Here is a 13,354-nt window from a genome sequence, read left to right as displayed (position 1 = left end):
GTTCCTGTGTAACTTGTGCTTCTTTAAGTTCTTCCCCAAAACACTCTGTTCCCAACAGACCTACAAGCTCTATTCCTCCCCTCTAAGAAGGTTTATGAATAACTTGCTTGATTCACCTTTGCTAGCAGAAGAGGAACTGCTTGCAAACTCCAGCAAGTCAGCTGAACCAGTGAGGGCATTCACCTCTATATGGGAGAATAGACATTGTTTGTATTGCCACCCTCCCTACTTTCTGTTGGTGGGGTGCATGTTTTTATTCAGTATCTCCAGAAGAAACCCAGTAGCTCAGTTTCTTACTGACAGTGAATGTGGCCCAACAAATATTACTAAAATATTAAATACTATGCAAACAGCTCTTGGAACTAACAAAATGTGTGTGCTGAACTTCACTGCTGAATCATTTGCTTTGTGATATATTCTATCCCTGTATTTATGTCTATTAACATTGTACACCCTTTTGCATAGGGACCTTGTCTACTCACCTGTCTCTAAAGTGTCTGGAACAATTTTGGTATGATATAAACAATAATTTGCAAGATGAAATATCACAGTTCTAGATGTTCTTAAAAGCCTTTTTTATGTTCTCTTTTAGAAGACAGCTACAAATCAAGAGAAATTTTTTCTGCCACTTTATGATATACAGACCATGTGACTGGATGATTTAGGGAATATTTGTACTTTTTCCACAAATGCCTTTTGTAGTTTAACTTGGTTTTGTTTTTTTATATTCCACAGCAAGGTATTCATGGTTGTGAAACTATGCCTGTCACTCTATTCTAACAATCCATTCTAGCCATAAAAACCTTTCTTATGGTAAAGCACCTAACATGGATGTTTTCAGCCAGAGAGAAATTTAAAAAATACTTTCTAATAGTTTTGTGATAACAATAAAACTATTTTTTGCATTATTTCCTTGTTTGCAGAGGTTATTCTGTGAATCATATTCATAGAGTTTAGTATGTCCTCTGAAAACTGTAGTTTAGTCCGTTTCAGAAAACTTCTATCCCTGTATGTGAATTGGAATACACTATTACCAAGCAATGAAAATTGTATAGACAGATACTTTAGAAGAGAAATTAAAAATAAATGAATGAAAGAATTATTCAGTTCTTCATATGGAAATTTTTAAATCCAATAGCATCACTCATTCAGCAACCTAACATTAAAATTGGCTATTATATCACAGGGCTGGAGGGTAGCAAATATAATACCTACATTTTGAAAAAATACAAGAGTAAATCCTTGGAATTACAGGCTGGCAAGCCTTATTTCAGTACCAGGAAAACGGGTTGAAACTATATTTAAAAATGGAATGTCTAAACAACTAGATTAGCATAATGACATGAATAAGCCAGAAAGACTTCTGCAAAGGAAATTAAACAGTTTTTTCAGCACGGCGAAAGTGAAAAGCTTAAGATTGATATTAGGACTGTTTTTGTTTAAAGTATTAATGATCCGGAAAAGAATAATGGTAGCAAAGTTGATGACTGAGAAAATTGTGAGAACTTCATAGGGACCTAACAAAGCTAGGTAAAAGGGCAGCATAATGGCAGATGGAATTCATTGTTGACAAGTGAACTTAATGCATATTGGAATTCATATAATTAATAGTAAGAATAATCTTGCTTATTTAGTCAACCCCCATTTTCATTGATGCAAATCATAGGGTATCTACCACTTACCATGTTGAAAATATTTCACAGCTAGTACACCCAGGGCCGGTGCAAGGATGTTTCGCGCCCTCCCCCGTCCTCCAGCCCTGCGGCAGCTCCTCACCCCCCGACCCCCTCCGGCATGAGGCACCTCCCCTGCAGCAGCTCCCCACCCCCCCTCTGTCCTGAGGCACCCCCCTCCTCCTATGGCAGCTCTCCCCCTCCTAAGCTGATTGGTGCTGCAAGCCTGGGAGTTGGGAGAAGTGAAGCAGTGACAGCGTGCTCAGGGAGGAGGCAGAGCAGGGGTGAGCTGGGGCGGGGAGGTCCCCTGCATGCCCCTCCCTTACTTGCTGCAGGCGGCCCTCCCCATGCCCCCCTGCCCCAGATCCCTCCGCCTAAATGCCAGCAGCGACCGGGGCGGCTGAAGATCCGGCCACCCCAGTCGCCGCCAAAGAAAATGCCGCCCCCCAAATCCTAGCGGTCGCCTAATAGGTTGCACCGGCCCTGAGTACACCTCACTTTTAGTAATCATTTCCTTGGTGTTAAACCTAATTTTTCATTTGCTCAGTTTCAGCCCATTCATGCTTCCTGTACCCTTTGAATCAGTACAAAGAATCTGAAACACATCTTCTCCCTCCTTTTTTGGCTTACTATCATTTTCTTCTGAAAATAGTTTAAATGTTTTGCTTAACATCTTCCACATTAATCTATTTCCCATTCAATAATACTTGAATAGCCACTGGAGCAGATTCTCCACCTTACTAGATCTCTACTGTCCACTCAGCAGGTTTTCAGGAAGACTCCATATCTCTTCTAGACAGTGTATTTGGTACAAATCAAAAGCCTGTGCGGATTCCAGACCCACCCTTCATTAAAACATTGTCCAAGATGAGAGAATAAAAACATTAAGAAATAGAAGAAAACTGTATAATCCATCAGACTTTTCTTTTAAAATCCAAGAAGTTTAAATGGACATACACAGCATATATAAGAAAAGATTTATTTTTCTTCCACAGCTTTAAAATTGGAATAGAACAAAGATATCATAGGGAATCAAGTATAATATTGAAATGTGTAAGTTTATCATATCGTCATGAGATATGGCTATAGCAAGTTATTACCATAATGGAATCAGTAGACTTATGTCTACCTTAAGATATACCATTACAACCTCCTTGATTCTTACCAAATCAGTAATGTTCTTTAAAAATTCAAGCAGATTCACAAGGCACACTCTTTTTTATGAAGCCAAACTAAATTAGACAGTGCTTACTAAATATTACATTCTAACTACTTGTATCCGTGGTAAATTAGACAGTGCTTATTAAATATTCCATTCTAACTAAATTGTATCTGTAGTATTTATTTACTCTCCTTTTTTTTTTGTTGGTCTGTATTCTTTATCTTCCTCCCCTGGTATTTTAGTAGCCTTATAAATTGTTTTCCTTTTACCACTAATCCTCCAAATTTATCCACATGATGATAAATATATTTTTAAAATACCAAATGTGTTACTGACAGTGGTACCAGGTTATTTTTTTTTACAATGTTCTTTCTCTATATTCTCGATGTTCATCTCCTATCTTTTGCTTTTCATCCTTTCTTCTGTTCTGCTTTGTATAGTATCACATTGAATATCATTTCTTTTTTGTATTTGATGTACACGTTATGCAGTAGAAGGAAATCCTTACCCAACCTGACGTCTTCTGTTGAATAATCTCCAGTTTGTATTTGAGTAATAAAATATCCCATTACTTCTTTGAGTTCTTCACATTGTGCAGCTGGTGGATACATGGGAAATGGTTGTTACCTTTTGTTTTCTTTGGGCTGGTAAATCTCACCTGTGCAATGAACATGAAGGGCCAGAGGGAGCTATGCCAGTTTGCATCAGCTGAGAATTTGGCCCTAAAAATGAAACCAGTAATGGGACATGTTAACTATAACATTTGACAGTCTTGAAAAAAGTAGAGTGGTGGCTGTTTTGGTTTTTTTTGCAGCTCATATTTGCATGCGTTTAAAAAGTAATATTTGAAATGATGTTCATGCTGTATAAACAGAGGTACAAGCAACATCACAAATCCACCATCGTCCCTCTTCAGGGAAATTTAAAAATACTAAATTACTTGTTTGCTGTTTGTCACCGAACAACCATGTAAATCTTTACTGAAGCAGTGTTCATGAATAACGGATTTAAGAAATAACATGTCTCCTTGTATGCATCCTCTCTCCTGCCATCACTGACCTCAGTGAGGTAAGATTATCAAGATGAAATCAAATGAAGATAAATCAAGAGTCAATGACTGGAGAAAGGAGGTTATTTCCTTTTATAAAAGTACATAAAACATTATGGCAGGAATGCTGCTGCTCGCTGACCCCTGACCCCAGTATTGCCTCTACCATTGTTACTTCAGCTGTTGATCCCTTTGGTGACAAAAATAAATGCATAGAATGATTGAAAAGGGAGGGAGGGCAGAAGCTGTGAATGTGTGTGTGTGTTTAGTTTTCTTTTCACTTCAGAAAAAATGTGATACAGCACATTTGCATATTGTTCACTCTCTGTGAGCTCCATTATTTGTGTAATAAATTACTCTGTACTGTAAAGTCAGAAATTAATGTAAGTAGTTTTCTTCTGAAGCTGCTCCAATCTCTGCTATAATGATTTTTTTATACTTTTATTCTAGTTATCAATACATTTTTACACCATGAAAAATAACGTGGCAATAGGCAAACTGGGACCAAATGTCAATCACAATATACACTCATGATTGGGGTTAACATAAATATTTCTTACTGGGTAAATATAACAATAATAAAAGAAGAAAAAACAGTTTGCTTAAATATGTACCGAACAGCTTCTTCCGGAGTTAGTCATTTTTCCATAGAGGGGACTTCTTATGCCTTTGCAAGTCCACTGTTCTAGCAGCAGAGTGTTGGGATTTCTCCATTTTGCTGAAATAAGAGTTTTTGAATTGCTGGCATTTAATGTTGAAATAATTAGTTACTTTCTTTTATAGTGATCTTGAACATTTTCCCTTATGCCTTACCCAGAAAGCACTTACAAGCTGCTCTCTTATGTGAGAACATTGTTTTGTAACTTGCTTGCAAAAAAAACTGGTATGTTCCCACCACAAGAGAGAGAAACTGTATGAACTACTCTATTTCAGTCACATGGGGAATTATTCATTTAGTCTGTGCAGAGCAAAATAAGCACAGTAAAGAATATAATACAGAGTAGTAAGATGACAAATGCATTCTATGATTTGCTTGTATGCTTTAAGGCAATGCAATTTTTAAAACGTACTTTCAGTTATTGCCTTGGGTCTCTCTCCACCTTCAATGCAAGTATTCTTGTTGAAGGTCCATACTGATTTTCTTGATGTTATTTTCTCCCCAAATGCCCTCTTCTGTTTCTGATTAATTCTCTTTCACCAATACTGCCTCCTTTCTGTTCCTGACTATCCTCCTTATAGAAGTCTTTCCCTTTGCAATGAAATTCCAAATTTACATCTACTTTCCAGTCAGTTTTCAGTTACATGCACAATATAGCGTTTTTCAGTTTACTGTATGGATGGGCTTCCTGCTCTACTTTGCTTTGCAGTGCTATTTGTTGTTGTCCATAAGTAGTTAAATACCATGTTGTTTATGAATGTGGGCCTACATTAACTCCTATAAATTCCACTTCTACACTGTTTAAGCTCTATTACTGGTATATATGCATCTGCCTCTCTACCAAAACACTATGATTCCCTCTTTTCTCCATGTTGGCTGGAAATGAGCAAATAGGTTTGCTTACAATACAAACAAAACCATCCTTCACCCACATTGAACCTTAATTGAACATATTTTGGGTTCAAGTTTGGCTTCTCTATTTTTAAATGCTTTTGTGCATCTTTGCACTTCCTGCATCAAGCTGGAAGCCGAATGGCTGACCGCTGTTTTCACAGTATTTTTGGTCAAACCCAAAAGCAGGAAGTCCCAAGATTCTTGTAAAGGAGTCTTTTTTTTTCTTGTGAGACCTCCTGTCCAATTTTTCAGTCTCAAGAGGTTTTGATACGATTCAGATAACTATTGGGTGCTTTCCTGAAATGAACTACCAGATTTTTGAGACTATTGTCTACTTGCTCGTTCTCCATGCAGACATAAATTCTTCACAATTCCCTTTTTCTGGTTTGTTGCTATCAAACCAATATCCCCATTTGGTTTCATCAGTCCAGTATCTCAGAATGCTCTAGGGCCCAACAATTTTAAATCCTTTAAAACCACCCCTCAAGCCATGTATTTAGATATCTTGCCTATTTTACCCCACTTCTTTATGAAGAAGGCAAAAAATTAAGCCTCTGCATACTGTTTTTCCTTCACGATTCTTCAGTGTGGCTGTTTGTTAAGAACTATTAGCCTAATTCTGTAAATATTTCTGATCTACATTCACCAATTAATGAAAGAAAAAGTCTGTGAAGGCATGGTCCTTCCTCAGAAGGCTACCACTGAGCCAAAAGCCCTCCATCTGCTCGCTAATCATTCACGTCTTTCATAGTCTTTGTCCTCATGAGTAGATGCTAGAGGCTTTTATGTATGTATTTGAGCAGTGATTCTCAACCAGGGATATGTGAACCCCTAGGGGTACATGGAGGTCTTACAGGGGATACATCAACTCATCTAGCTATTTGCCTAGTTTTACATCAGGCTACATATAAAGCACTAGCAAAGTCAATACAAACTAAAATTTCATACAGAAAATGACTTGTTTGTACCACTCTACATACAATACATTGAAATTTAAGTACAATATTTGTATTCCAGTTGATTTATTTTATAATTATATGGTAAAAATGAGAAAGTCAGCAATTATTTTCAGTAATAGTGTGTTGTGACATTTTTATATTTTTATGTCTGATTTTCTAATACTGTGTGCACATGTGGTCACCCCATCTCCAAAAAGATATATTGGAATTGGAAAACATTCAGAAAAGGGCAACAAAAAATATTGGGGTATAGAATGGCTTCCGTATGAGGAGAGATTAATAAGACTGAGACTTTTCAGCTTGGAAAAGAGACGACTAAGCGGGGATGTGATAGAAGTCTATAAAATCATGATTGATGTAGAGAAAATAAATAAGGAAGTGTTATTTACTCCTTCTCATAACACAAGAACTAGGGCCCACCAAATGAAATTAATAGGCAGAAGGTTTAAAACAAACAAAAAAGGAAGTATTTTTTTCACACAATGCACCATCAACCTGTGGAACTCCTTGCCAGAGGATATTGTGAAGGCCAAAACTATAATGGGGTTCAAAAAAGAACTAGATAAATTCATGGAGGACAGGTCCATCAATGGCTATGAGCCAAGATGGGCAGCGATGGTGTCCCTAGCCCAGGGGTGGGCAAACTTTCTGGCCTAAGGGCCACATTTGGGTTCCAAAACAGTATGGAGGTCCAAGTAGTGTATTAAATTGCTCCCCATAGGAATGTGCTACTTATGAAGCACCAGGACTGGCAGCTGTAAGTAGTACACCATAAGTAGCACAATCCTATCGGGAGCAATTTAATATACTATACCTGGCAGCGCATGCAGCTGCACTGCCCGGCAAGAACTCGCAGCCCTGCCTCCCAGAGCACTGGTGGCACAGCAAGCTGAAGCTGCAGGGGAGGGGCTGGGGACTAGCCTCCCCAGCTGGGAGCTCAAGGGCTGATCAGGACGGTCCCGCGGGCCAGATGTGGCCTGCGGGCTGTACTTTGCCCACCTCTGTCCTAGCCTCTGTTTGACAGAAGCTGGGAATGGGAGACGGGATGGATCACTTGATGATTACCTTTTCTGTTCATTCCCTCTGGGGCACCTGGCATTGGCCACTGCCAGAGAAGACAGGCTAGATGAATCTTTTGTCTGACCCAGTATGGCCATTCTTATATAAGCAAGTAGTTTTTAAGTGAGGTGAAAATTGGGGTATGCAAGACATATCAGACTCCTGAATTGGGTACAGTAGTCTGGAAAGTTTGAGAGCCACTGTATTAGAGGAAAAACATGCAAAACAAAAAGTAAATTCATAAATAATGGCTAAATTGCCATGGGTCTAACTCTGCAACTCAGGGGAGGAACGGTGTAAGTAGAGGCACAGAGAGAAAAGCAGCCTTCATGGGGCTGCTATCAATCTACTGTATATATGAGTGGGCATGTGGTGGGTCCTTTGCCTGCCAATATACCAACAAGCATGGCAGAGGAAGTAATCTTTGTCAGGTATAGGGGCTCATTATCATAAGGTTCCCCTCCCCTTGGGAGCAATTTAGTGCCAGGTCTAGTCTTTGGACAATTTATGTATTTGCAGGGGGCTTAGAGTAAAAATTAGGCCTTAATAAGCAGAGTGATTAAATTAGTGACTCAGCAAGGGCTAAGAAACTGAAAATCTTTTTTATATTTGTCTTCAACAAGAGCAATGAAGAATAGGAGTTTGGATGATTAAGGGATACTTTTGGGTGGCTGTGAAATGAAACACCCAGTCAGAAGCAGAGTGTATACACGTATGTGACTATGTGTTCCCAACCAGGGTTGCACAAGTACACATCCTGGAGTTCTGTCATAGTCTACATGAAGGTATTCCAGTGTTGGTTCTCTGGTTGATCAACTGATAGATTCCATCCATTGTCAGCAGGCGTTTCAGCTGCCTATCTCTCACCATCATCATTGGAAATAAACCATATTAAATTAGATTCTACTTATTCAAAAACAATTGCCATTTTTTATCACTGTCATCTGTGCATTTTTCTGAGAGTAAATAAAGTTGACAGCAAGATGACAGATTAATTAGAACTTGTCTGAAATTGTTTCATTTACCATTTTTTAGTCAGTACCCACTCTTCTCCCATTCTCCTTTTATGTTACCTATCAGCAGTCCGGTCACATACATTTTTTAAATAAACAGAAGAATGCAATTATAAACTTACAAAACTTTGGCAGGGGCAAACATACCTACAGAAACTATTTTAAACTCTCTTATAATTAATACATTTCAAGTTGATAGTGCCACTTTAAACTACTGAAACCACATAAACAAAGAGACAGTAGCTCCTTAATAAAAGAACTGTGATAATCACATAAGCAAATGTTTACTCAGTGTTCCTATAGAATAACACTTTTGACAACAGTTTAGAAAAGAACCAGAAGGACTAATTTGTAAGCTCTGTGACTTGGTGATAAGCATTGATTAATGTGTTGTTCAATTCAGCTAATTATTTTTAAAAGGAGGTACAGTCCATTGCAGTGTGATGTCCAGGTCACAAAGCATTACTTGGCTCTAATTAGCCCCTGTACGAGCAGTCTCAGCAGCAGAAGGTGAGGAGGTTTAACAATCCTAGGACTGGTTGCTTTAGGATAGGGTTGAGGCATATTCAAAGCCTGATCCAAAACATACTGATCCAAACTTCATTGATATGTATGGGGTTTGAATCAAGCCCTTATATAATAACTGGCTTTGGCTCTTCCTTTAGGTTACCTATTTGGGGGATAAATAAAGGTCTTCAGTGCTTAAGCACTTTTGCTCATGACCACGAGTGAAGGACCCCGCTCCAGGGGCCCCGAAAAACTCTTGTGGGGGCACCTGTGGGGATTGGGGCAAATTGCCCCACTTGCCCCCCCCTCTGGGCAGCCCTGCTCACACTGCAGCTTCTGACCAGTTGGCATCTATTTTGCCATGTGTCTGGTTGTATCTTGTAAACTCTGTGGTGGGAACTTTATTTGTAAATGTTCTTAACCTTTATGGTGTTTGTATGGACATTTTGTAATAATTAATAATGCCATAAACAGAACTGATTGTTCCCCTCAAATATCTGCATAGTAGGTATGCCAGGGAACTCAACTTATCTGTAAGAAGTTGCGAAAAATATTTTACAAGAAGCTAAAGAGGAATGTTGTAGTGAAACTATAGCAATCCTTCCCTGTTGTCCTCTAAAATATTGCAGTCCTGTGGAAAAGGTCACCAGACCAACAGGAAGGAGTCTATTTCTGGGTTATCATTATTATTCCTGTGTATGATCTTGGGCTAGTCACTTTGGGTTCAATCTATGAAGGGATTTAGTCACTGGAGCACCTAACTTTTAGGCACTCTATCATCCAGTGGAATCCTCAATCTTGAGTTAAGCACTAGGTTCCATAGACAATGCATAGGGAGAATTTTGAGCCTAAGAATGGGATTCACAAAAGCCAGCAAGCTAAACTAGTCAGTAGGAAATGCTGAGGAGAAGGGTATAGCTTAACTCCTGTCCCTCAAAGGTACGTAGGTGCCTAACTCCAGGCCAGAGGGAGGCACCTATGTCTACTCAGGATTCAAAGATGTTAACTTGATCCTGGAGTTAGGTACCTAGTCCAGGTCAGGACTTTCTCATAAAAAGTGTGTATGTGTGTGAGAGAGAGAGAGATTGCCCTCTCCCCGAGCCCACTATAGCCAATAGAATGGTTGTTAGAGCACTCTCTTGGGAGGAGGGAGACCTGCAATCAAGTCCTTGCTCAAAAGAGTGGTGGTTCAAACATGGATCTCCCACATCTCAGGTGAATGCACTAACCACTGAGCTATTGGGTACAATGAAGATAGTGACCATCATTGATCTGCTCGCCCCAGCTGCCTTTTGTGCAGGTTAGGTGCGCTCTGAGAAAACCTAGTTCATGAATCCTGCCAGTGCTAAGATGTAAGATAGGGTGCCAAGGAGCTCAGTGGCTTCAGTGCTTAAGCACTTTTGCTCATGACCACAGGTAGAAACATAGGGACTTTAGGGAGAAGCTGAGTGAGTGTTCTGAGAAGCAGAATGGCACCTAAATGTTGGACTCAGGTGCCTAAAGTGTCAGGTGCCCAAGTCCCTTTGTTGGTTTAGCTCTTCCCCTCTCTGTGTCTCAGTTCCTCCATCTGTAAAATGGGGATAGTGAATCATATCTTCTCTGTAAAGTTTTTTGAAAAATGCTATATGTATGATCAGTACATGGTTTAATATTACATATTTGAAGTTTTCTTTCCAAGGGAGTTGAGACAGTAATAAATACTGAGTGAAGTAATTTAATCTAAGCTTCAACACATTTTAGTAAATAGATTTTTATTTTAAATCTGCAGACCCACCGACTTTTGCCAACTTTTGTATGCTGTGCATACCCTTGGGCCACTTGAGCTGTGGAGAAGGATGGTTATAAACAAATCTTTGGAATACAAGTGTTTCAGTACCGCAGGAGAGTGGCAATACTTGCTTATGTCCTTTAATATTAAGACCAAAAGCCTAACTTAATGGAAGAAAATATGTGCTTATAATAAATTTTGCATTTTAAAATATTTTTAATGGGATAATCTTTAAGTTTATTCAGTCATTCAGGGTTTTGTTTTTTGTTTTTGATAACTTCATGCTTACTTTGTTATTACTGAATGTCATATACATTTTTTAAAAGATTGTGTCCTACAAATACTGAATGATTTAATTATTTAATTCTTACAGTCCTTGTTGATTCTTCTAAACTAATTTTGTGATGGCACGTTTCCTAAGCATTTTTCAGCATTTAATCATATTTTCCTTTTCTTTTCAGCTTCTTAATTAAATGAATTCAAGTGGGATACGCATAAGGCTAATGTTTACTATGAAGATAAGCAATTACTGATATCTGCTCACCTATGTTACATTTATTCAAGATTCCTGTGTTGATTCATCTGTGTATATTTGTGTGTGTGTGTGTGTGTGTGTGTGAGAGAGAGAGAGATAAGTTACAGTATTCTTGTAGCGAAAAGAATTTGTGTTTTTATACCTTACATAAAGAATGCTTCATTTAATTTATAGGAACCTATATATTAAATGTTAAATATCTTAATGGAAAATGTGGCAAACTGTTGTGGATACAGTATATTTAGTGGTGCAAAAATTAAAGAATGTTAATTATAATGTGTCTTGTAGTTGTATTGCCACCTTGTTGACAGTTTATTAAAAAAACAAATGGAGATGACTGGGGTCTTCTTTGGTAAAGTGTTACAAAGTTGTCCTGAGATGCACTTTAGAATCATGCCCCCCACACACACACCAAAAAAACCAAAAAAACAAATCCCTGCTATTGGAGAAACCATACATGAAGTAAAAACTGTTATTTGATCACAGAGCATATTATCATTTATTAATACCACTTGGACAATAAAGAAAATAAATGTTGAACAAGCTTCTAAATTGTGTAGGCTTTTTTTTTCCTTCATGCATTGAAATCTCTAATAGACATGTTTCCTGGAATTGGTTTACTCAAGAACAGCAAAGATTTTGACCAAAAGGTTAAGTGTGATTGTACACATGTTCAGTTCAGATTGAAGAATCAAACCATTGGAAGACTACCAGTAAATCTCAGTAGTCACTACACTCAAGGTCCTCTTCCATGTGACAGAAACAAAAGGCCCTAAACCTCCAAATGTTACAGCCATAATCGATTAGGCTTCAGAGCAAATAGCCTGTCAGTCAGTTTCTGTCTCCCTGAAGGTGATAGACAATGGTCCCTGGTCACCTCAGTCATATGAGTCCTGAACACTGTAAAGTAAGGCTGCAGATTTTGATTTGATCGATAGAGATGTCCTAGTTAGTGATAATGCTTTCTAGATCAACAACATTGAGGAGAATATGTTGCAGGACTTTCAAATTTTCTTGCCATAGAAAGCTATCAAATTAATCCCCCAGTATGAAAGAGGGAAGATTTTTATTCTAGGTCTATCCTGATGTCTTAAAATGAAGAAAGTTCCTTCTGGAGTTTGGAGATCTTACTTTCTATCTTGTGAAAGTTTAAACTGTGTCTCTAGTAACAATCATCCTGTGTTCTGGCACAGTGGTGTTCAGCCTTTTCCATATAGAAACTCTCTTCCCATACAACCAGGCCTCTCCTCCCCTTTAGCAATGTGGGAATGGTTGTGGGGGTCACAACCCTGTGACACCTGTTCACACTCCTTCTCCCCAGGTTGAGAATCCCTGTTCTTGAGGAATGTGCTGTGGACCTTAGACAAATCTGGTGCTTGGAATGTATACCCACATCCTTGTATCTCAGACTTCTGATGCAGGTACAGAACTGACAACTTCAGGTGTCACCTTTATAGCTGCTATCTGATTCATATCTTTACAAAATGCTTGCAGACCATTGTAGCTTGTTTGCAAAGGATGGAAGTGCATCTTCACCGTTGTACAGATAATAAAACAGCACCTGGGAAGGGATCAGAAGATGTGCTTGTGCCGTCAGTGGAGTGCCATCTAGATATTTTAGGCCTTAATCCTGCAAATACTCATACACATGGCTTAATATTACATATATGAGCAGTACTGTTGTATTCAGTGTCTCTGAACATCATTTACTTGAAGATCCCTTATGCTGCTCTGGGTCTTAAAGTGGGTGTAAGTTACATTGATGCAACTTCAAAACCCCTTTAGAGAATGTGAGGTGAGTATAAAGAGACTACCAAATCAGAATGTAGAGGGTTTTTTACACCCACTTGGGCCAAGTGTAAATGATTGCACCACAAGGTGTAAGGCAGTGGAGAATCATGGCCTACCTTTTTAAGATTAAGGTGGTGCTAGAGATGCATCCTAAATTCCTTCCAAAGTTTGTGTTAGAATTCTTCCCTAATCAAGCAATATTTTTCCTACGCTATCATGATGCCCGCTCTATGCCCCAATATGAAATAGACCTGTCCTTCTAAGTCTGTAGTATGGGAAATGTGAGA

The 13,354-nt window shown here is 38.7% G+C and overlaps 1 protein-coding gene across 3 annotated transcripts in view; it reads left to right on the top strand.

The window, feature by feature from the left end:
• Positions 1–11,819, top strand: part of TUSC3 (tumor suppressor candidate 3) — a 307,547-nt gene extending 295,728 nt beyond the window's left edge. For 2 of the 3 annotated variants that reach the window (XM_039542535.1, XM_039542532.1), the window contains exon 10: positions 593–1,071. In XM_039542535.1, the coding sequence (XP_039398469.1) occupies positions 593–665 (73 nt within the window). In that variant the 3' untranslated portion in view covers positions 666–1,071. Of the gene's footprint in view, positions 1–592; positions 1,072–11,202 lie in introns of those variants that run through there. The other variant, XM_039542533.1, reaches the window with a different exon arrangement.
• The last annotated feature ends 1,535 nt before the right edge of the window (positions 11,820–13,354 follow it).

This window comes from Mauremys reevesii, linkage group 5 (assembly GCF_016161935.1).
Source record: "Mauremys reevesii isolate NIE-2019 linkage group 5, ASM1616193v1, whole genome shotgun sequence".
In the NCBI taxonomy this organism is placed as follows: Eukaryota; Metazoa; Chordata; order Testudines; family Geoemydidae; genus Mauremys; species Mauremys reevesii.
Note: the sequence above shows the minus strand (reverse complement) of the source record. Positions and strands in the feature narration are given on the sequence as shown.